The 23,152-nt window shown below is 41.5% G+C and overlaps 1 protein-coding gene across 1 annotated transcript; it reads left to right on the top strand.

Annotated features, from left to right (window-relative positions):
• The first annotated feature begins 746 nt into the window (after positions 1-746).
• LOC144013985 (dynein axonemal heavy chain 12-like) lies at positions 747-22,417 on the top strand. The gene is made up of 74 exons (XM_077513437.1): positions 747-891; positions 961-1,092; positions 3,331-3,457; positions 3,591-3,617; positions 3,707-3,896; positions 3,978-4,047; positions 4,146-4,304; positions 4,380-4,575; positions 4,720-4,908; positions 5,000-5,153; positions 5,236-5,327; positions 5,409-5,587; positions 5,658-5,793; positions 5,877-6,002; positions 6,072-6,206; positions 6,456-6,649; positions 6,723-6,960; positions 7,043-7,228; positions 7,338-7,538; positions 7,618-7,812; positions 7,883-8,004; positions 8,098-8,233; positions 8,323-8,469; positions 8,594-8,713; positions 8,870-9,026; positions 9,132-9,304; positions 9,396-9,548; positions 9,634-9,873; positions 10,044-10,289; positions 10,379-10,498; positions 10,597-10,706; positions 10,829-11,012; positions 11,102-11,242; positions 11,384-11,467; positions 11,598-11,786; positions 11,894-12,013; positions 12,122-12,310; positions 12,402-12,553; positions 12,629-12,767; positions 12,842-13,008; positions 13,101-13,356; positions 13,457-13,753; positions 13,908-14,086; positions 14,257-14,449; positions 14,544-14,705; positions 14,819-15,013; positions 15,129-15,262; positions 15,334-15,496; positions 15,626-15,706; positions 15,787-15,963; positions 16,041-16,172; positions 16,276-16,365; positions 16,440-16,580; positions 16,657-16,898; positions 16,971-17,118; positions 17,211-17,356; positions 17,517-17,731; positions 17,824-18,016; positions 18,097-18,289; positions 18,376-18,548; positions 18,714-18,854; positions 18,927-19,085; positions 19,198-19,493; positions 19,571-19,824; positions 19,917-20,057; positions 20,146-20,283; positions 20,356-20,589; positions 20,672-20,860; positions 21,050-21,153; positions 21,228-21,432; positions 21,499-21,636; positions 21,736-21,827; positions 21,939-22,006; positions 22,157-22,417. The coding sequence occupies exons 2-74, from the start codon at positions 1,004-1,006 to the stop codon at positions 22,345-22,347; spliced, it is 11,832 nt and encodes a 3,943-aa protein (XP_077369563.1). The 5' UTR covers positions 747-891; positions 961-1,003; the 3' UTR covers positions 22,348-22,417.
• The last annotated feature ends 735 nt before the right edge of the window (positions 22,418-23,152 follow it).

The following is a 23,152-nucleotide window of genomic DNA, read 5'->3' as shown; positions in this document are numbered from 1 at the left end:
AAAGAAAAAAAAGAAAGAAAGTACAATATATATATATATATATTTTTTTTTTTTTACTGCCAATTACGACACCCTTTTGGTCTTTTTGGAACAGTGGCATTCCTAGTTTGAATGCCCCCCTGCTAAATCCCCATCCCCGTACCATCTCACACCAAGATGAGAAACGCTACATTTAAGTACTAATAGCAGTACTAAGCTTTGGTCTACACTGACTCCCCCAACTACAGACAAAAGTGTGTACACGAGGCTGCAAAATAGGGGGTAAAAACATGCTTGGGGACCTATATCTGTTGGAAACAAGTAAAAGCAAATTGTGCGACCCATCTCCAAAACTGAAAGTCGCATTTTCTCTCAGAAATGACAAACTAGGAAACAACGTATAGTTATTTTTGCTCAATTCGAGATAAATATGTGCAGGTCAATCCACTTTCAATGATAATTGTTTGATATATTTTGTGAGAAAGTACATTGGGAAAATGGGAAGAGTGTAGTGATTGGAACATAATTCACCCACGGAACATTGGGACGAAGGGGGAGTTCCGGGTGGGAGGAGTTGGTTAGGATGAAAGGATAAAAGGACGAAATGTTAGTAGGTCTGTGAGCCTCGCGCAGAGTGAGTTGTTGTTGCTGATATCAATAAAACGCCAGTCTTTGGCTCCGGAGTTCAACACTCCGCCTCCGACTCCCGTCACTACTCGCTACAAGAGAGAGAAAAAAAAAATACAAGTCCCGCCCTATTCCTGAGTAGCGTCTCGGTAGTGGTGTATCTATGGCAACGACGCGCCGAAACATGCCGCACAAAAGTCAATGGGGATAATGTCAGTAGGATTCTATTAGTAAAATAAGCGCTGCAAAAACTGTGTGAACGAAAAGGCACGTATTATCTCAATGGTAAGTAGCCTTCTAGAAACATTCATTATGTATGACGTTTTCAATTAAAAAAAAAAAGTCTCTTTACAGGTGCACCTAAGATAACAATAAAAACAATCATTTGTTGCCAGAAATGTCAACTAAGCAGAGACACAAGACTCACAATCAACTTTTGGAACAACGATGGAGGAAAGTGCAACAACAGCGACTCCATTTACCAATGTATGTATCCAGTTCAAAGTTGTTTGTTTTACATAATGTGTAATTATTTTATTGGTTAAAAAAAAAAAAGAAATACCTATTTAACTCCTTTCTTGAGTGAAAGTTTAAAAATGTAGGCTCTAAAATGTAGTACAAAAGGAAAAATGCAATTTACTGTCAGTTATGTATAATACCCACATGATAATTTGGTGGGGGGAAAAAATTCACGCAGCACACAAAATAGTTTCGCTCTATTATTAATTTTCATATTGTTCGGACTGAGAAAGAAAAAGTGAGCATCAGTTGGAACAGGCTTTATTTATATTAAATATATTATTTAAAAACATATTCTCATAACATAAACATCAGCCACATTTACGATAATACACTAAAACATTTTTTTTTTTTTTGTTACACTGAGAATAGATGAATGATTGAAGTTGTACGATGTACAACAAATTTCACTGTACAACACAAATCATTGTTGGAGCTGACAACATCAAATAATGTTTAAATAAGGCCATGGATGGGCAAGCAATATAGAAAATATCACCATTTACTGTCTGTCTTTTTTTTTTTTTTTCCCCACACCGTGTCATCATAATGCAGAGGTTTTTTGTAAAGTAACAAGTATGGAGTTAAATTAGGGCCAAAAGTTTTGTACTTGAAAAAATAAAACTCGAAACTGAAAATTGTTGTGTTGATCTTGAATTTCACAAAATATAAAAAGGTATTCAAAATAAAAATAAGCATGTGAAAAGTTTTTTCGGGTCAAAATTAATTTTGATTCCCTTCGGTCCTGCCTTTGAATAAATTATTTATTCTCATTTTTTGCTTCCATATATATTTTGACATTTGAGGTCTTAATTTTTTCAGTTGCATGTTTTTTTCTTTTCAGATTCAGATCTTATTTTTTGGGGGGTTTCAACACGTTTTTTCAGTTTCAAAATTTTTTTTTCACGTTCAAATCGTTTTTCACTTTCAGATCTTTTTTTTTTTCAGTTTCAAGTCTCTTTTTTTCAGTTTCAGACTTTTGACCCGAATGTTACATGGGGGCGTGGTGTCAACTGAGCGGGGCGTGGAATCATGAGTGACAGCTGCCCAAAAGCGCTTTGGAAACACCCCCCAGTGACAGTGCCTTCAGGGAACGTAGGAATTGAAAGAACTCTTAACTCAACATATATACACACCATATTCGTGTGTTTGGCAGCATGTGAATCGATATCAGTGACAAAATTCCACTTCAAAGTCTGTTTTAGACAGTACTGAGCACCAATTACGGTCTAGCAGCAATAGGTTGTGCCAGGTTTGCCGTACAACAGCGACGTTTAAGCGTCTAATATGTCCGATGTCGATGTCGGCATTGTGAACGCATCGTATTCTCCCGCTGGCGTCCGGCCGGTTGCCGTCAGGACAACCGAATGCACGGGTGAGACATGCTAAATAAGTGTTGCAAAATCACAACAAACAGTAAGGGGCTGTTTTTGTGACAAGTTTATTTTTGTCACTGACAACATATTTTTTGGCGTGACGCATTATAAATTGGGGACTTTGTCAAAGCTGAGCTAACGTTAGCATGAAGTATCGGTCACAAGCAAGCACTGAGTTGTCAACAACTGAGGTAAAGCTAGCCACCTTTTCTTTTTTCCGCGGTCAACTCCGCCGCACTTAATTTTTTTTGTGTCACAGACTATATATACACACATACTAAGTAGAAACAGGTGGAAACAATCAGGGCGGGGAAGGTCATCAGGAAACAGGAAGGGCAAGTTGTCAGAAAGGGAGGGAGCAAGACATTTACCAAAATAAAACAGGAAGACTAATGAAATTCTACTTCTTAGACATGACACAGTAGATATCTGTTTTAAAATGTAGGCAGTAAAAGTTATTTAACAAAAAATAAAAAATAAAAAAATAAAATAAATATATATATATATATATATATATATATATATATATATCAGAAAAATACTCAAGTACCTGAAAAGTAAAATCACAAAGTAATTGTACCTCATTATTTTTCTTCATTTTGACCTGAAACAATCTGAGTGTCAAAATCAACTTCATTGGCCAAGTATGTGAAAACACACTTGGACTTTTTCTTTAGTAGCTTCTTTGAGTAACTTTAGTATTGGTATATAGCCCACACGCGCACACACACAGAACCCCCCCTCCAAAAAAAAACAAAAAAACATTTAGCTACAGATACAAATACAAAGATTCATTGTGCTGCACACAGACTGTCAATCATTGTTGCAGGCCAATTGGCTTCCTGCAAAGTGGCAGCTGTATGGCTGTGTCCCAAGCAGTGGAAGCTTACAAACAGAACAAAGAGAGGGGGCGAGTTGTGCGCAGCCCATCACCAGAGCCTCAACTCTCTCCAAGTGTAAGATGATCGTCCTACAGTATTCTTACAAACTAATGTTCGCACAACTGTCACAAATCATCAAAATTAAGAAGAAGAAAAAAAAAACAGCAACAACAATTTAATGTGTTGTCTTTCAACATTTGCCTTACAGATGCAAAGTGAGGCTCGGAAACACAGAGTGAGTTGACTTTTCGAAAGCAAATTCCAGTTGTGCAGTATTCTGCATTCATTTACAAAAAAATGATTCATCTATTTCCTTGTGTGCAGATGAACTACATATTCTTGAGGCAGTGCGTAGAAAGCCGCCCAGTCATTCCAATCCCGCAGGAGTGGTTGGACTCCTTCGACGGTTCAGTCCCCCCTCAACTTAAAGACAGCCCTCAGAAAAACAAACTCCTGCATCAGCTCCTTACAGAAGTCAGCGACAACTTCCATGATGTTATCATTAAACATACAGGTATCTGACAATTAACAATGTTTGTGTCTATGTGTGCTGTACTCCGACCCTTTGTGAAAACACTACATGAATTCATTTTAGTGGACACATTCCTGAAGGATCCAGAATCTGAAAAACCTCCTCTGGAAAAGCAGACGTCTCTACCACCTGAGTGAGTGTTTTATGGCCACATATGATTCGTCCTCAATGAATAAACAGTCACCAGCGGCGTTTTTATGCCACCTCTGTAAAATTGATTTTATTTTGTAGTATTCTTGAATTTTCCAAAACACGATGTGAGAACTTTGTCACAAACCGGAAGCTGATGAAGGCAAATTTGCACATTTTGCATCCTGTAATGCAAACTATTCTTGAAATTGGACACGTCACCTTTTCTTCAATGGCCTTGGTGGATCTTAGAGGATATAGGTATGTAAATTCAAAGAACCTCAAATAAGCAAGTACTCGTGCTGTTGGACAAAGTTGGACATTATTACTGTTCAGGGCTTTGGGACCTGTTGATGGCAAGGAGTTGCATAAAGTCTTGGCTGCAGAATGTGAGACAGCAGAAGAACACATCATGAATACCTGGTTCCCGAAAGTCATCAATTTATTAACAAGTCCAAAAACACTGGGTTCAGTTCAAGAAGATGTCATGGATTCTTTCTTTGACTGCGCCTGCACCCTCATCTCCAATCAGGTGGAGTTCTGCCAATCCAACATTGGTCTTTTTAGTAATTTGTCTTTGTCTTCAGATTTCTATTTCCATTGAATTCATTGACACCGTCGTTTTCCCCTCCATGACAAATTCCGATCCTACTTGTTCTTTCCAATTAAATCCCAGTTGAAAAACCTGCTTCAGAGGAGTGTGGAAGGGTTTGTCTTCCCGTTCCATCCGGACAACTACCACGTTTTACCAATCTTTCATATGTCCCTGACATTTCATGATGAAAAGATGGGAATATACCCCACCTCACTAGAACTTGAAGCAGATGTTTTTGAAATTCTTAACGCCATTACAAATACACTGCAGGTAAGAAAACGTGTAATAGATCATTTTGTGCCAAATCCCTCCGGCCCAATCTGAATATTGAAGTATATTTAGAGATGGTTTTGATCCATAGAAAGTCCAGACGGTTCAGTCATGGCTGGCTGAATCCACATCTGCGTTTGTGGATGCCAAGGCCCCTGATCACACGCTTGCTTGGGCTCATTCGACTGTAACGGCAACTGTGCGCAAGCATCTAGAAGAACCTGATCGATACTTTCAGAATTACGGTAATGGAAACATAATCTCAAGCCATGTCATCATATACCCAATTATTTTATAGCATGCGTTTGTAACACAATTATTTTGTAGTTGACGGCTATGACTGGTTAGTCAATGGAACTGCTCAAGCTCGAGTTGAGACCTTTTTAGAAGAAGCTCACTCATTTGCTGAATATATTCAGGTGAGAATGCACAACTTCACAGGTTTACTGGGCCACTCTTTCCTGATGAATGTTAGTGTGTGATCTGACTGTGCTTTGCAGCAAGTAGAGGAGTTCCGTGACTTGTCAAGAAAGCTTGGCAACCTCCCAGCCAAGGTTCACTTTCCAATGGTCCAAATGTATTGTGAGGAGCTGAACCAGGGACTGGCTATAAAAGCTGAAGCTTATGCTGAAATACTTATCAGCAACATGAAAACTAAACACACGGAACAAAATCTACAGTGAGTCTCACGTTTTAAGTGTTGAACAGGGCTCCTTCACTACATGGAATGGTTTTGTTTCTTTTGAAAGGATCGTCTCAGATTTTGAAACCATCCGAGGAAATGCTTTGAATGTGCCCGAGACTACAGATGACATGGCCAGAATTATTGACTACATTGAAACTACGAAGACACAGAGTATTGCGGGTCTTCATGAAAAGATAAAGGTATAATTCACAGCTGTGTAACTGATTTTACAATCCCAAAAGCTTCTTGATTTATTGAGTTAGATCTTCTAATCATCTGTCAGAAAGCCCACAGCAGACTGAGCTACCTCCTCGATGTCCACATATTTGAACCGGAAGATCTAGAACTCAGTTCAACTGTTTTTACGTGGCCATTGAAAATCCAAGAGGTGTTTGAACTCAGCGATGAGGTAATGCGCCGGTTTGATCCAACATGTTCTTTTCAAGTATGTTCATAGAATGGAGATGTGTGTTTTCAGGTTTTGCAGGAAGCCAAGAGCAAAGGGGAGAAGGAGATGCTTGCTAAAAGAGAAAGGGTCACGGTTCATTTGGCCAAGTTGGAACGAAGGGTTGACGAGTTCCCTCACTGCTCTGAGCTTGATATGATGCAGCAGGTATTGTGGATCATTTTTGCTCCACATTGGTGCTCGGTTTGGCAAATGAACTGACCTAAATATTTAAGCTATTATTATCACTAGACTCACTCATCTCTTTATGAGTGAAAATACAACTTCTCCTTCGGGGTATTATATATCGTAATCCCCATGCAGGGAAATATAATACCTACAGATTTGATAACAGTCTGGTCATTTGCAGGATTTTGCATTTTTTCAACTATATTTAAACAATAATTATTTTGATAGTACTTGACAGAAGTCAGGACAGTTCAGAACCTTCTTCAGGAGGCCGAAGAAACAATCATTGACATCCACAAAGATGAGGCGTTTCATCAGTGGGACCAAACATATTACCCAGAAGTGGAGGTCATCAGAGACAGTGTTGAGCAGTACCACAAGTTGTTTGGACTCCTCCTAAAGTGGCAACGCGCAAAGAGCAGGTCTGCCTTCGGTCCTAGGTTAAATTTTGTGATTTGTTTTCGGTATTGCCTCTAATATTCTCTCTGGCAATAGCTGGATGGATGGTTCTTTTGCGGACCTAGATAGCGAGGGGATGGAGGTAAAAGTAGATGAATTCTTCAGGGAGATCTTCAAGATGTTGAAGCACTTCCAGCAGAAAAAGAGCATGAATAAACAGGATACTACAAAAACAACTGGATTGTCCAGACGACACGTTGGAGAAGATACAAACAAGGATGACAGTCCTTCAGACTTGTGCTCCACTATATTAGAGCAAGTCAAAGAGTTCAAGGTATCCTGCCTACCGTTTATTGAATGTGCTCATGAAGTTTCATGATCACGTTTTCTAACTACAAATTATTATTATACTATAGGAGCACATCCCTTTAGTGTCAGTCCTGTGTAATCAGGGCATCAGAGATCGCCACTGGAAACAGATGTCACAAATCGTTGGGTATGATCTCACTCCTGATGCTGGTACAACTCTACGCAAAGTTCTCAAACAAAACTTGACTCCTTACCTGGAAAGGTTTGAGTCGATCAGTGCTTCAGCTAGTAAAGTAAGGATTCTTCAGGGTTGTTGTTTTTTTTAAATTGTGCTAAAAAGAAACTCAGAAAGACCCACCAATAGGTTTCATAATATATATCCTCCTTATTGCATCCATGTAGGAGTTTTCCATGGAGAAAGCCATGAAAAGCATGGTGACTGCTTGGGATAGTGTTTCTCTCCAGCATCAACATTACAGAGACACTGGCGTGTCCATCCTGACTGCTTTGGATGAAATTCAGGCAATGCTAGATGACCAGATTGTGAAAACTCAGACGATGAGGAGCTCACCGTATATCAAGCCCCTTGAGAAAGAGATCAAGGTTACATAACACATTTAATGACAATATGTATGATAAGGACTCTTGTAAATGGCTTTCCCCAAACTGGGTTGTGATTTAGATTTGGGAGGAGCGCCTTCTTTGCATCCAGGAAACCATTGATGAGTGGTTGAAGGTGCAGGCACAATGGCTTTACCTTGAGCCCATATTTTGCTCTGCTGACATCATGCAGCAGATTCCAGAAGAAGGACGACTTTTCCAAATAGTTGACAAAAACTGGAAGGAAGTCATGAAGCACTGTGTTAAGGACTCAAAGGTGATTGTCGCAACCTGCTAGTAACCAGTGGTCTATTGATGACAATAGTCATGAAATTGTCTTCTCCTAGCTTCTGGAGGCAACCTCAATGCCTGGGATACTAGAGAAGCTACAAGAGTCAAACTGCCACTTGGACACCATTATGAAAGGATTAAACAACTACCTGGAGAAAAAGCGTCTCTTTTTTCCACGGTGAACAAAGAAAACATCATTTTCTTTCAGCTTTACAGCTTTTGTAAATCCCAAATGTCAACAATAATCTTGGCTTTGCTGATCGTCACCCAGGTTCTTCTTTTTGTCCAATGATGAAATGCTGGAAATTCTTTCTGAGACCAAGGATCCTCTGCGTGTACAGCCTCACCTGAAAAAGTGTTTTGAGGGTATTGCCAAGCTAGACTTCCTACCAAACCTTGATATCCAGGTAGGCATTCGAAAGTGTGCTTGCTACAGTACATGGAAACAGTGCAAATTGTTGATGGACTGTACTTAAAGGCTGACTGTTTTAACCAGGCTATGCACAGCAGTGAAGGGGAGCGTGTTGAGATAATCCAACTCATCTCCACAGCTGAGACCAAAGGAGCTGTGGAGAAGTGGTTGGTACAGGTGGAAGACTTGATGATTCGCAGTGTCAGAGATGTAGTGGATCGCTCCAGAATGGTGAGATGACTTAACTCAAAATAACAAAAAAAAAAAAAAAACACACAGGTCAGATTGTTTTTGTTTTTTGGTTGAAAGAAGGCAAAGCAACAAGTCACTTGTATTAGAATTGTTGTCTTGACAGGCCTATGCTGAAACCCCACGGAACCAGTGGGTGAAGGAGTGGCCCGGGCAGGTGGTGATATGTACCTCACAAATGTTCTGGACACTGGAGGTACATGAAGCCATCAGGTCAGGGACTGAAGTGAGTAAGTTTCCAGAAAAGGAAGTTGGTTAAATAATCCTTGACATAAAATGAAAATGTGATATTCACCTTCACAAATTGTCATCAATTGGTCTGACTTTTGAGCAACTGACTTGATTCAGTGACAATGGGTAATGTCTATGGCTGCTTCTTCAGGGTGTGAAAAACTACTTCCAGAAACTCCAGATACAGCTGAATGACATTGTGGGCTTGGTGAGAGGGACACTAGCCAAACAAACACGAATTACTTTGGGAGCACTTGTGACAATTGATGTCCATGCCAGGGATGTGGTTATGGAACTAATTGAGCATGGTACGTCAATGGCACAAAGGTTTACATTCACAATGCTGTTACACTGGTTTTCCATTACTCTGTTCAAAGAAAATACATGTAAGCCTGTACATGCATTAATTATAGGTTTAGAAAACGAAAGTGATTTCCGATGGCTAGCCCAGCTTCGCTACTACTGGAGCAACGGGGATGTTCGAGTTCGCATCATGAACTGTGATGTTAAGTATGCCTATGAGTATCTCGGGAATTCTCCGCGACTGGTCATCACCCCACTGACTGACAGATGCTACAGAACTCTGGTATACATAACAGTGATTAGGAGTGTTTCTTGATTTTGTATTTCAACAATTGTTTTAGTTCATGTCTGAAGTTCTCTCCCTGTGTTCACAGATTGGTGCCTTTCACCTCCATTTGGGTGGGGCCCCCGAGGGTCCAGCTGGAACTGGAAAGACGGAAACAACCAAGGATCTAGCTAAAGCGTTAGCTGTCCAATGTGTGGTCTTCAACTGTTCCGATGGGCTGGATTATCTTGCAATGGGCAAAGTAGCATCAGAAAAAAAAAAAAGTCATATCTATTTATGGTTTCTGCTTCTAACAAAGCTCTTTGTGTTCTTCTGGATATTCTCAGTTTTTCAAAGGTTTGGCTTCTTCTGGAGCGTGGGCTTGCTTTGATGAATTCAACCGTATCGAGCTTGAGGTCTTGTCCGTAGTGGCCCAGCAAGTCCTTTGCATCCAGAGGGCTATTGAGATGGACTTGGAGTACTTTGACTTTGAAGGAACCATGCTCAAACTCAACCCCAACTGCTTTGTGTCCATCACAATGAATCCTGGTTACGCAGGCCGCTCTGAACTCCCTGACAACTTGAAGGTCTTCTCACTTAATCAGTTAATACACATAGGCTATTTTATCACAAATTATGTGTTAGAAAATGTGTATTTGGAATTAGTATCATGTGACTGTCAAATAAATAAACGTAACTTGATCACAACTTGCATTTTTCTATTTAGCTTAACGTGGTGTTCTTTTATGTTCCTTAGGTGTTGTTTCGAACAGTCACCATGATGGTCCCCAACTATGCTTTGATAGCAGAGATCTCGCTCTATTCATATGGATTCCTCAATGCCAAGCCTCTGTCAGTCAAGATTGCAATGACTTACAGGCTGTGTTCAGAGCAGCTTTCCTCCCAGTTCCATTACGATTACGGCATGAGGGCTGTCAAAGCTGTACTTGTGGCTGCCGGAAACCTCAAGCTCAAGTATCCAGACGAAAATGAGGACATACTGGTACTATGCATTAGACACCTATTGTTTTCACTTTTGTCCAACCACCAACGTTCTGTTTATAAATAATGGTTTTCTGTATTAACATTTAGCTTCTAAGGTCGATAAAAGATGTTAACGAGCCCAAGTTTCTTTCACATGATATTCCACTGTTCAATGGAATCACCAGTGATTTGTTCCCTGGCATCTCCCTTCCTGAGGCTGATTATAAGGTAAGATATGTCAATGTCTGACTTATTTTTGTCCTTACCCATGCAGATTCATATAGAGTATATCATAAACTGTAATATAATTGTCTTGTCTTCTGAAGTTGTTTTTAGAAGTTGCTACAGAGTGCTGTAAAAAGCACAATGTACAGCCAACACAGACCTTCTTAGGGAAGATGATCCAGACATATGAGATGATGATAGTCCGGCATGGGTATGCTACTTTTAAAATTCCGGATTACCTCTTTTGTTGGTTGTGTTATGTTTCATGTTTTAGGCTAAAAAGTACAGAAACAAGAATCAACAAGACATTGAGTTCCAATGTTTTGACCTCAGGTTCATGCTGGTGGGAGAGCCATTTTCAGGGAAGACCAAAGTGCTCCATGTTCTTGCTCACACACTGATTCTGATGAATGAAAAAGGCTACGGGGAGGAAGAAAAGGTCATCTTCAGGACATTGAATCCAAAGGCGATCACCATGGGACAGCTCTTTGGACAGTTTGATCTTGTTTCTCACGAGGTAGGCCTGCATCTTGGCTCTTCATGTATTCAATCGACACATTGTTTTACAGAGCTCTTATTTTCTCCTTGTCATTTTTTTCTTTGTAGTGGACAGACGGGGTTGTAGCCAACACGTTTCGCGAGTATGCATCGGCTGAAACACCAGACCGTAAATGGGTAGTGTTTGACGGACCCATAGATACATTGTGGATTGAAAGTATGAACACTGTGCTGGATGACAACAAAAAGGTACATACATACATATACTGTATATATATATATATATATATATATATATATTATATAAATCACTAAAAACGCCCAGATACATAAATTATATCTGGGCGTTTTTAGTGATTTATTATCTTTACCATCTTTTTTATGTTATAGTTGTGTCTAATGAGTGGAGAAATTATTCAGATGTCCAATCAGATGAGTCTAATTTTTGAAGCGATGGATCTCTCACAGGCCTCTGTAAGTTTGGAGTGTTTGAATAACTTTCAAATATGTTAAATTAAACTAACTGTCCATTGCGAATTATCCCATAATGCCAAGTCTGATGTAACAATGGCAATCTTTGAAAATGTGCTTTTTCCCATGGTAGCCTGCCACTGTCAGTCGATGTGGTATGATCTACATGGAACCTTCTCAATTGGGCTGGGAGCCTTTAGTGCTCTCCTGGATGAACACACTCCCTGAGGTTTTGAAAAATCCTGACCATAGCAATCTGCTGCTAGAACTCTTTCACTGGCTGCTGCCACCTGCCTTCAGGATAGTGCGGAAACACTGTAGAGTAAGTATGACCAAACCATGGACTAACAAAACCCAAAGGCCAAAGGATTTTTTCACAAGTTTGGAACAAACAGGAATATTGTCATGTCATTACCGTTTTGTTAACAGGAAGTTGTCCCCACAACCAACTGGAACACTTCTGTGTCCTTATGTAGACTGTTTGAGATGCTGCTAATTGAACCACTAAACACAGAGAAAAATGACAAAACTATTCGCAGCTGGATCATGGTACAAATATTTACAATTTGTCACAAATATTGGTTATGAATGTCATATTTTCTCGACAAATATTGCCCTTTTACTTTTGTGAACTGGTTGTCTAATTTGATATTGCAGGCAGCCTTTTCCTTCGCCCTCGTTTGGTCTGTGGGTGGCAGTTGTGATTCAAAGAGCAAGGAGAGATTTAGTGAATTCATCAGGGATACAGAGGGTGGGAAATCTGCAGATCATCCAGTTCCTGATATTGTGGGCAAATGGGATTGCCCAGTGGATGAGAAAGGCCTGGTGTATGACTATTTCTATGAGGTACCATTTCCATCATTCGGAAGCTTTTGTCTTTTAAATCTTTATAAATTTATCATCACTCTTTTGCAGTCTAATCTAATATCTTGTTCAGTTTAAAGGAAAAGGCAAATGGGTTCACTGGAACGATGCCATCAAAAATGTCAACCTCGGGGATAAAAACACCAAAGTACAGGACATCATTGTTCCCACCATTGACTCAGTTCGCTACACCTTCCTAATGGACATTTGCATCACCTATGGAATGTGAGTATGTTTTGTCACAGACATATTAATTTGTCCAATTGTGTTAATTGTTTCAATATCGCTTTCTCTGCGCAGGCCTTTGCTGTTGGCTGGCCCTACTGGCACTGGAAAGTCAGTGTATGTAATGGAAAAGTTGATGAACGGTCTGGACAAAGACCTCTTTTTGCCACTTTCAATTAATTTCTCAGCCCGCACCACTGCCAACCAAACACAGGTCAGGTGGAACCACTGATGAATATGAATGATCTTGCATCTTTGACTGGCCTCATTGTTTACTCTGTTTTGTAGAACATCATCATGGCCAAATTAGATAAGAGACGGAAAGGTGTATTTGGTCCTCCAATGGGTAAGAAATACCTCATATTCATCGATGATGTGAATATGCCAGCACTGGAACAGTTTGGAGCTCAGCCTCCCGTGGAGCTTCTTCGACAGTTTATGGATCACAAGAAGTGGTATGAGCCATTGCCACCTCAACACCAAACAAAGGACATTGAATAGAAGAGGACAAAATGCACTGCTTGACTAACCCATGATTTTCTGTCAGGTATGACCTGAAGGATACTTCCGGCATCAAATTAGTTGACATCCAGATCATTACTGCCATGGGCCCTCCTGGTGGGGGGAGGAATGCTGTGACATCTCGCTTCCTACGCCACTTCAACATTTTTGGCATCAATTCTTTCAGTGATGAGACCATGGTTCGCATCTTCTCCATTATGGTGGCGTTCTATCTCAAGAACAATGAATTTCCACCGGAATATTTTACTATCGGCAGCCAAACGGTGACAGCAACCATGGAAGTGAGTCCTCCGAATCTCCGGATAGGACCAATACACTTACATTCCTGTCAACTAGCACCCGTTTTTCCAATACTTGTGTTTTCCTGATGTCTATCCAAAGGTCTACAAGCAAGCCATGGAGAACTTGCTTCCAACACCAGCAAAGTCTCATTACACTTTTAACCTGCGAGACTTCTCACGTGTTATACAAGGATGCCTGCTTGTGAAGAGCAAATCCCTGGAGAACAAACGCACTATGATTCGCTTGTTTGTCCACGAGGTCTTCCGCGTCTTTTACGACCGTCTGGTGGATGACAAGGACCGAGCGTGGTTCTATCAACTGATGACGAAGATCCTCAAAGATCACTTCAATGAAGCCTTTAAACAGGTGTTTGATCACCTGAGACAAGGCCCTAAAGTACGTTGGCTTTCGTTTTTTTGCTGAACTGATTGTGGATTTAGATGTAGGTTGCTCAGACCTGTCTATTTATGATGCCTGTGATCAAAATGTGTTTCAAAAATGAAATTTAAGGTTGGAAACCGTTTTAATTTGGTATGTTCTTATTTGTCAGTTGGTTGAGCAAGACATGCAGACTCTACTGTTTGGCGACTACATGCAACCCGACCTCGACATTGAGGATCGCTTGTATGCCGAGGTGCCTTCTGTAGAAAGCTTTGCTGAGGTGGTGGAATCATGTCTTGTTGAATACAACCAGATCAACAAGCGGCGCATGAATCTCGTCATCTTTCGGTAAATTATAATCGTAACACTGTTGTAACTAGTAGGACTAAATTATATCAGCATTATGATAAAAACTACGGCATTCATTATTGTTTTAGTACTCTTCTTTTAAAAACAGAGCTGATAAATTACCTAAATGTTGGTGACGTAGCATTCTTAAGGCATTTTGTCTGATGTAGCTATGTTTTGGAGCACCTGTCCCGTATAAGCCGTGTGTTGAAGCAGCCAGGAGGAAACGCCCTCCTAGTAGGAGTGGGAGGCAGCGGGCGCCAATCCATCACTCGTTTGGCAACGTTCATCGCCAAGATGAACCTTTTCCAGCCTGAGATCTCAAAGAGCTACGGCATGGTTGAGTGGAGAGATGACCTCAAGGTCAGCGTTGTGCTTGTAACCTGCATACAGCACGTTATTCTTTTCCTTTTGAGGTTTGCTCTCTGAAAAAGCACATTTTAATTTGATATTACAGAAGCTGCTCAGGGATGCAGGGGTGAAGGGTCAAAGAATTGTTTTTCTGATCACTGACGCTCAGATCAAAGATGAGGCTTTTCTTGAAGATGTAAACAGTGTCCTGAACACAGGAGAGCTGCCTAATCTGTTTGCTACAGATGAGAAACAGGATATCATTGAGGTTTGACCTGAATTAAAGCACTTTCTATTTCTCAGTATTATGTACTTGCTGGAATGTGGTTCTCGTCTACATCACCATTTATTTATGTAATCTCATTGTCTTCCCATTTCCAGACAGTGCGTCCTATTGCCCAAAGGAAGAACAAGAGTGTAGAGTTGAGCTCTTTAACTCTGTTCAACTACTTTGTGGCGCGCTGCAAGCAAAACCTGCACATCGTTGTGGCCTTCAGTCCTATTGGCGAAGCCTTTCGCAATCGCCTGCGCCAGTTTCCATCTCTTATTAACTGTTGCACAATTAACTGGTTTCAGGTACTAAATATGCATGACCAACTGGAATTTTTTTTTGAAACAAGTCATGGCACACAAATGTAGAAAGTGGTAAATGTTTGTTGGCAAATCTAAACACATTTCTGTTCCTTGACAGACTTGGCCGGAGGAGGCTCTTGAACGGGTAGCCAACTCTTTCCTGAAGCAGTTGGAGATGAAAGAAGATGAAAGGAAGGAAGTCATACCTATTTGCAAAACATTTCACACCTCTGCCAGTCAACTTTCAGAGAGGTATGACGTGACGATTAAAAATAAGCGTTTATACAGTATATTGGCTACAGGCAGGACCCTTTCTTTTGCAGATTCCTCTCTGAGCTAGGTCGCCATAATTATGTTACACCCACATCCTATCTGGAGCTCATGGCGGCTTTCAGTGAGCTCCTCACGAAGAAAAGAGATGCGATCATGACGGCAAAGAGGAGATATACCAACGGTCTGGAAAAACTTGCCTTTGCTGAATCTCAGGTACATGATATGCTACTATTTGATTTGATTGTTTTTACTTCTTTTACCATCACAAATATGTAACGGTTTATTTATTTATTTTATTTTATTATTATTATTTTTTATTTTATTAACATTGTACCTCTGAAGGTTGGAGAGATGAAACTTGAGCTCGTAGACTTAGAGCCCAAACTGGAAGAGGCACAGGTGGAAAACGATAGAATGATGAAGGTGATGAGATGAACTAAGCATCAATTGTGTTTTATAAAAAATCCACACAAATATGAAAAGCCTACCGTGATGACACATAGGTGATCGCAGTGGAGTCTATTGAGGTGGAAGCAACAAGTAAACTTGTGCGTGTTGAGGAGGAGGCGACATCTGTTCAAGCTGCTGAGGCTCAAGCTCTTAAAGATGAGTGTGATAGTGAATTGGCTGAGGCCATCCCTGCCCTGGAGGAAGCAATTGCAGCTTTGAACACCTTAAAAGTGAGAACTGTGAATGAAGCGACTTGTACCTTGTTTGTGACCTTCGCTTTGACCTTCAGCTATCTTGTTGACTGCAGCCTGCTGACATCACAGTTGTGAAGTCCATGAAAAACCCTCCCGCTGGAGTGAAGCTGGTGATGTCAGCCGTGTGTGTAATGAAGGGAACACCTCCAGATAAGGTGGCAGACCCTGCTGGGTCTGGAAAAAAGGTTTGCAGATGAAAAGAAATCTCCAATGGGAAAGAAAAAAGTCTTCATGTAAATATCATCATAGTGGCATTTGTTTTACCATGAAATTTTCTTAATTGCTTAGGTCTTGGACTACTGGGGTCCAAGCAAGAAGCTGCTAGGTGACATGAACTTTTTAAGGGATCTTAAAGAATATGATAAGGACAATATTTCTGTGAGTTTCAATAAATCATTTTTGCAACGTGTTAAGAAGGTACCATCAGTTCATCACCTCTCTCTTTGTTACAGGAGGAATCAATGCAAAAAATCCGTGCCACCTACATGACTAATCCTGACTTCAGCCCAGCTAAGGTGGCAAAAGCCTCCTCAGCAGCAGAGGGTCTTTGCAAGTGGATCAAAGCAATGGAGTCCTATGACAGGGTGGTGAAGGTGTGACTTTGTTTCTGTTGCGCATAACAATGAATTTCACTTGTGCGTCCAGGTATACTTACCTCTGTGTTTTTAGATCGTGGCTCCCAAAAAGGCCAAACAAGCAGAAGCTCAGGCAACTCTGGCTTCTGCCATGGCCACACTATCAGAGAAGCGAGTCAAACTAAAGGAGGTTGAGGACCGTTTGGCTGACCTGAAAAGAACATCTGAGGAGAAGACAGAGGAAAAAGCCAAACTAGAAGCCCAGAGGGATTTGTGTCAACAGAAGTTGGAGAGAGCTGAGAAACTTATTGGTGGTCTGGGTGGGGAGAAAACAAGGTAGAAAGGCTCAAGATTTTTTTTCTATGATTAAAGCAATTACAGTACCAAGAAGTAAACATCATTTTTCAGATGGTCCAAGGCTGCTGATGATCTGCAGAACACATACGACAATCTTACTGGAGATGTCCTTATCTCTGCTGGTGTCATGGCCTACCTGGGTGCTTTCACTGCTAACTTCAGACAGGATTGCACCACTCAGTGGATCAAATTGTGTCAAGTAAGTCTTCGAATTCCTTTGTTGGCACACAAAGTCTTTCTCTTCCATTTCTAACATGTATGCATGTTTCTCATTTTACTTTATGTCTCTAGTCTAAAAGCATTCCATCATCAGATGACTTCTCTCTAAGTAAGACCCTGGGCGATCCCATTAAGATTAGGGCATGGAACATCGCCGGCCTTCCCACTGATTCGTTCTCGATTGACAATGGTGTCATTACTAGTAATTCACGTCGATGGTGAGAAGCTTCAAACAGACTACGGCAATTAAATGGCTGCATTCAGCACCACCGCTACCTTCCGTCCAGAGTACAAATATAATTTCTCTGCCGTTATGGTATTGTGAAACAGTTAATCGTTCAGTCTCTGGACTGTCCTCGTGTTTCTCTGCTCTTTCAGGCCCCTGATGATTGACCCTCAAGGTCAGGCCAACAAGTGGGTGAAGAATTCGGAGAAAGAGAACAAGCTGCACATTATCAAATTAACGGATGATGACTACATGAGAACTTTGGAAAACTGTCTTCAATTTGGAAGCCCCTTGCTGCTTGAAAATGTAGGAGAAGAACTGGACCCCTCTCTGGAACCTCTTCTCCTCAAGCAAACCTTCAAACAAGGTGCCAAATATGGGGCATTCTGGCAAAAATGCCACCCGGGATTGAGAACTTCATGTCAAAATGATAACTGTCGTCATGCTTATTTCACCTAGGTGGCGTGGAATGTATAAAACTGGGGGAGAGCGTGATTGAGTACTCCCGAGAATTCCGTTTCTACATCACCACAAAGCTGAGGAACCCTCATTATCTCCCAGAACTGGCCACCAAAGTGTCTTTGCTCAATTTCATGATCACCCCAGAGGGCTTAGAGGACCAGCTGCTGGGGATTGTGGTTGCCAAGGAAAGGTACGACATATTTGACTGAACCTTCACTCAAATCTTTGGTCTCTTCATTCAAGCTTTCCTCTTCTACGTCTGCTTTGCAGGCCAGAGCTTGAAGAGGAAAGAAATGCACTCATCTTACAGTCAGCGGCAAATAACAGGCAGCTAAAGGAAACTGAGGACAAGATCCTTGAAACACTTTCATCCTCGGAGGGAAATATTCTGGAGGATGAGAGCGCCATTCAAGTCCTAGACTCTGCAAAGATCATGTCCAATGAGATTACAAAGAAACAAAAGGCAAGTGCAAGGCTCAACATAAACGATCCATGTTGCTGATGTGATGATTGTATTCTTTGACTGCAATGTCTCAATGCATTCTCCAGATTGCAGAGGAGACTGAGATCATGATAGCCGAGTCTCGAGAATGTTACAGATCTATTGCCAAGCACTCGTCTGTCCTGTTCTTCACCATTGCTGACCTGACCAACATCGACCCAATGTATCAATACTCTCTCAGCTGGTTTGTCAACCTCTACATAAACTCGATCCAAGACAGGTAAGTTATGCACACAATCTTTACTCGGTGATGAGTGCAATGGGATCATACTGATCACACTTATGAGCCTTTTTCTCTTGCCAGCTAATGCTCAAATTTCACAATGCTTACATGTCAAGCAATTGGAGTGTGCTGCACTGAAAAACCTGTCCTGTTTTTATGTAGTAAAAAGTCCAAGATTCTGGAAAAGAGGGTCATGTACCTTGTGGACTACTTCACCTATAACCTGTTCTGCAATGTCTGTCGCTCTCTGTTTGAGAAGGATAAACTTCTCTTCTCCTTCATACTCTGCTGCAATCTGCTTCTGTGAGTGTCACAAACCATTTGGTTCATTCTTCTGCCTGGTGCCAATAAAACAAATGCTGACATTTCCATCAGGGCAAAAGGTGAGATTGAGTACACTGACTTGATCTTCTTGATGACGGGAGGTGTGGGCCTGCAGAACACGCTTGCTAATCCTGATCCCAGCTGGCTCCAAGATAAGAGCTGGGATGAGATTTGTAGAGCCAATGAGCTTCCTGGCTTAAAAGGAGTGAAGTAAGAAAATGATTCACGGTTTATTTAATTGTTCCCAATTCTATTGCCTTTGAGTAAGAATATTATTCAACATTTTTTGAACGGTTTCACCTTAATTGTGTTTATTCCACAGAGACACTTTCATTGCAACCCCAGAACTTTTCAAGCCTATTTTTGACAGCAAAGAGCCGAGCAGTGTTCCTTTACCCTCACCCTGGGATGATAAACTCAATGAACTGCAGAAGATGATCATTGTCCGCTGTCTCAGGCCTGACAAGATTGTGCCAGGTGTGAACAATTATGTCATAGCTAAGATAGGGAAAAATTTTGTTCAGCCTCCTCCCTTTGACCTAAGCAAGAGCTACAATGACTCCAACGCCACCATCCCGCTGGTGTTTGTGCTTTCTCCCGGTGCTGATCCCATGGCCAGTAGGTTCTGCACTTGACTTCTGAAACTTCATGTAGTTCTGACACTCAAGGATTCATGACACATTAACGCTTCACAGGTTTACTGAAGTTTGCAACTGACAAGGACATGGGAGGGAACAATTTCCAGTCCATTTCTCTGGGGCAGGGCCAAGGACCCATTGCTACCAAAATGATATCCACCGCCATGCAGAATGGGACATGGGTGTGTTTGCAGAATTGTCATCTGGCTGTGTCCTGGATGTCCACGCTGGAGAAGATCTGTGAGGACTTCAGTCCCGCAACATGCCACGAAGACTTCCGACTTTGGCTCACGAGCTACCCTTCGCCCAAGGTAAAGTGCAACGTGATGCTCTGTATGCCAATCTGTACAACAGTTTGGCTTTATCGAGTTCGGCCCTGAAGCTGCCTGCTCTCTGAAACCAGTTTCCAGTAACCCTCCTGCAGAATGGAGTGAAAATGACAAATGAGCCCCCGACAGGACTGCGACTAAACATACTGCAGTCGTACATGTCAGATCCTGTTTGTGACCAAAACTTCTTCAATAACTGCACAAATAAAGAACTGGTGAGTCACAGGGTGCTGATATGAGTTGACCACACTGGAGTACATACAGATTTAGTTCTTACATCAATTCTACTGTATTGGCTCTTAGGTCTGGGAAAAGCTCCTGTATGGCCTGTGCTTCTTCCATGCGCTTGTTCAGGAGAGAAGGAAGTTTGGCCCACTCGGCTGGAATATTCCATATGGCTTCAATGAGACTGACCTTCACATAAGTATCAGACAGCTCCAGGTAATCGCTCCCACTCACAAAATTGCTCCCATCACATGCATCCTAAGGCATATCATCTGTCTTTATCTGTAGTTGTTTATCAATCAATACGAGGAGGTGCCCTTCGAGGCCATAACTTACTTGACCGGAGAGTGCAACTATGGGGGCCGCGTAACTGACAACTGGGATCGGCGCCTCCTGAACACCATGTTGGCCGACTTCTACAACAGAGATGTTGTGGATAAACCTTCTTATCCTTTCTCACCTAGCGGTGAATATGTTGCCCCCCCTAAATCTTCCTATGATGACTACCTTCGGTTTATCAAGGTACATCATTATATCATACATGTGGGCAGTAATTGGTTTGTGAGATTTTCAACAGCGTAACAATACTTTTGTGACGTACCAGGAGCTTCCACTCACCCAGCACCCAGAAATATTTGGGATGCACGAAAACGTGGACATTTCGAAGGACCTGCAGCAGACCAAGGTGTTGTTTGATTCGCTGCTTCTAACCCAGGGAGGAGGCTCTAAGGGAGGGGGTAGTTCAGGGAGTGACAATGCACTGTACGACATAGCCAATGACATCCTCACTAAGGTATGATGGATCCGATCATATATTTTCATTTGCCCATTTCAAAGTGTAGTATTGGTTTGCCATTGATAAATTGAGTTGAGGCGCATCTTGTTGTGAAACATTTTTTTAAGTGAATGATGTAGACTTGACTTGATGTAGACTATGTCATACAATATTACATAAGTCATGGAATTTACTTAATGTCATCAGCTTCCAAATAATTTTGACATCGAAGTATCGCTCATGAAGTACCCGGTGCTCTACAAGGAGAGTATGAACACTGTGCTTGTCCAAGAAATGGAGCGCTACAACACGTATGGACTAACACACATTGCATAGAATTTGCTGTCAAGTCAACCACCTCATCTGACCTGTTTTTTCTTCTTAGGCTTTGTAGTACCATTCGTGTGAGTCTTCAGAACCTGCTAAAGGCCCTCAAGGGTTTAGTGGTGATGGATGCAGAGCTGGAGGGAATTGCAAATAGTTTGGCAGTGGGCAAGGTTCCAGAGCAATGGGCCAAGCGCTCGTACCCGAGCCTCAAGCCCCTGGGCAGCTACATTAATGACTTTCTAACAAGGCTCAGGTTTTTGCAGGTGAGTCACAACTGTCTCGACATGAGGATGTCCTGTCCACTTCACATGAATTCTGTGTGCCCGTAGGAGTGGTTCAACTCCGGTAAGCCCAGTGTGTTCTGGCTGTCGGGATTCTTCTTCACCCAGGCCTTCCTAACGGGAGCCACGCAGAACTATGCCAGGAAATACAATGTTCCAATTGACCTGTTGGGCTTTGATTTTGAGGTCAACACACGTTTTTCCAACAGTCAGTTATGAGAATAAATGCTCATCAAGGACTTCTTTGAGCCATTCCATGTGTTTTGTTGTGATTTGATCCATTAGGTTCTACCAATTGAACAGTCAGCCACGCCTCCAGAAGATGGTGTCTACATTAATGGATTGTTTCTTGATGGAGCTCGCTGGGACAAAAAAAGGTAGAGGGGACCACAGAAGGGTATTTGTCAATAATGATCATTATTTGAATTGCAAGATAACCAATTGAAAAGTAACGTTCAACATCCAATTGTGTTGTTTCTCTCATGCAGTGGGGTTTTAGCGGAGCAGTATCCCAAAATCCTATTTGACACGATGCCCATTATCTGGATAAAGCCCAGTACGTTTGCATTTGGTTATAAAATGACTAAACAGATTTTTGTTTTTTGTTTTTTTTTGTTTTCATGCCTCCAGGGTCTTAACATTTCTTGCTTCATCTCAGTGTTGTCTGTCTTCATATTTTCTTTGCCTCTTTTTCTCCACCATGCAGCACAAGACATTCCAGATGAATCTGACGGTCGCTACGTTTCTCCTCTCTACAAGACCAGCGTGAGAAGGGGCACTCTGTCTACAACGGGACATTCTACCAATTTTGTCATTCCGATGTTGTTGCCCACGGCCAAGCGACCTCAGCACTGGATCAAGCGCGGTGTGGCGTTACTTTGTCAGCTTGATGACTGACAGAATCCCAGGCTGTCACAGATTATTTGTTCTGACGTTAAATAGTGTAGTTTAAATAAAGCAAATATGAACAGGTGAGTAACTGTGTATGTGGTGTATTACTTGTTTTTATGAACTCAAAGTGTTGTTACAAAGTGTGATGCAAATAAACTGGGATATTTGAGTCTGCAAAATATAAATGAGTAATGGTAGCAAATATTAAGGGTTTATAAGTACATGGTGGACAAGTGGTTAGCACGTCCGACTCCCAGTTCTGAGGGCTCCGGTTCGAGTCCAGATTCCGGCCTTCCTGGGTGGAGTTTGCATGTTCTCCCCGTACCCACGTTGGTCTTTTCTGGGTACTCCGGTCTCCTACCACATTCCAAAGACATGCATGGCAGGTTAATTGGGTGCTCCGAATTGTCCCTAGGTGTGCTTGTGAGTGTGGATGGTTGTTTGTCTTTGTGTGTGCCCTGCGATTGGCTGGCAACTAGTCCAGGGTGTACCCTGCCTACTGCCCAGAGCCAGCTGAGATAGGCGCCAGCACCCCCCACGACCCTTGTGAGGAATAAGCGGTCAAGAAGATGGATAGATGGAAGTACAGTTCAGTTGTATTTCACTTTTAAGTACATTACATTTAATCTACGTTTTCAGACATTCATGTAGGTATTTTTTATTAAACAATTACGTGCTATATATTTTAAATTTAATCTTTATCCAAATAGTTTTTAAAATGTTTTCATATAGTTAAGCTTAGTGTTAATGTTCAATTGTGCACAGTGCTACAGGGCTTACAATATCAAATATACTTTTTTAGGAATAAAAC

This window comes from Festucalex cinctus, chromosome 2, assembly GCF_051991245.1.
Source record: "Festucalex cinctus isolate MCC-2025b chromosome 2, RoL_Fcin_1.0, whole genome shotgun sequence".
NCBI classification, from domain to species: domain Eukaryota; kingdom Metazoa; phylum Chordata; class Actinopteri; order Syngnathiformes; family Syngnathidae; genus Festucalex; species Festucalex cinctus.
The sequence above is the reverse complement of the archived record's forward strand: the minus strand, read 5'-3'. Positions and strand labels throughout refer to the sequence as shown.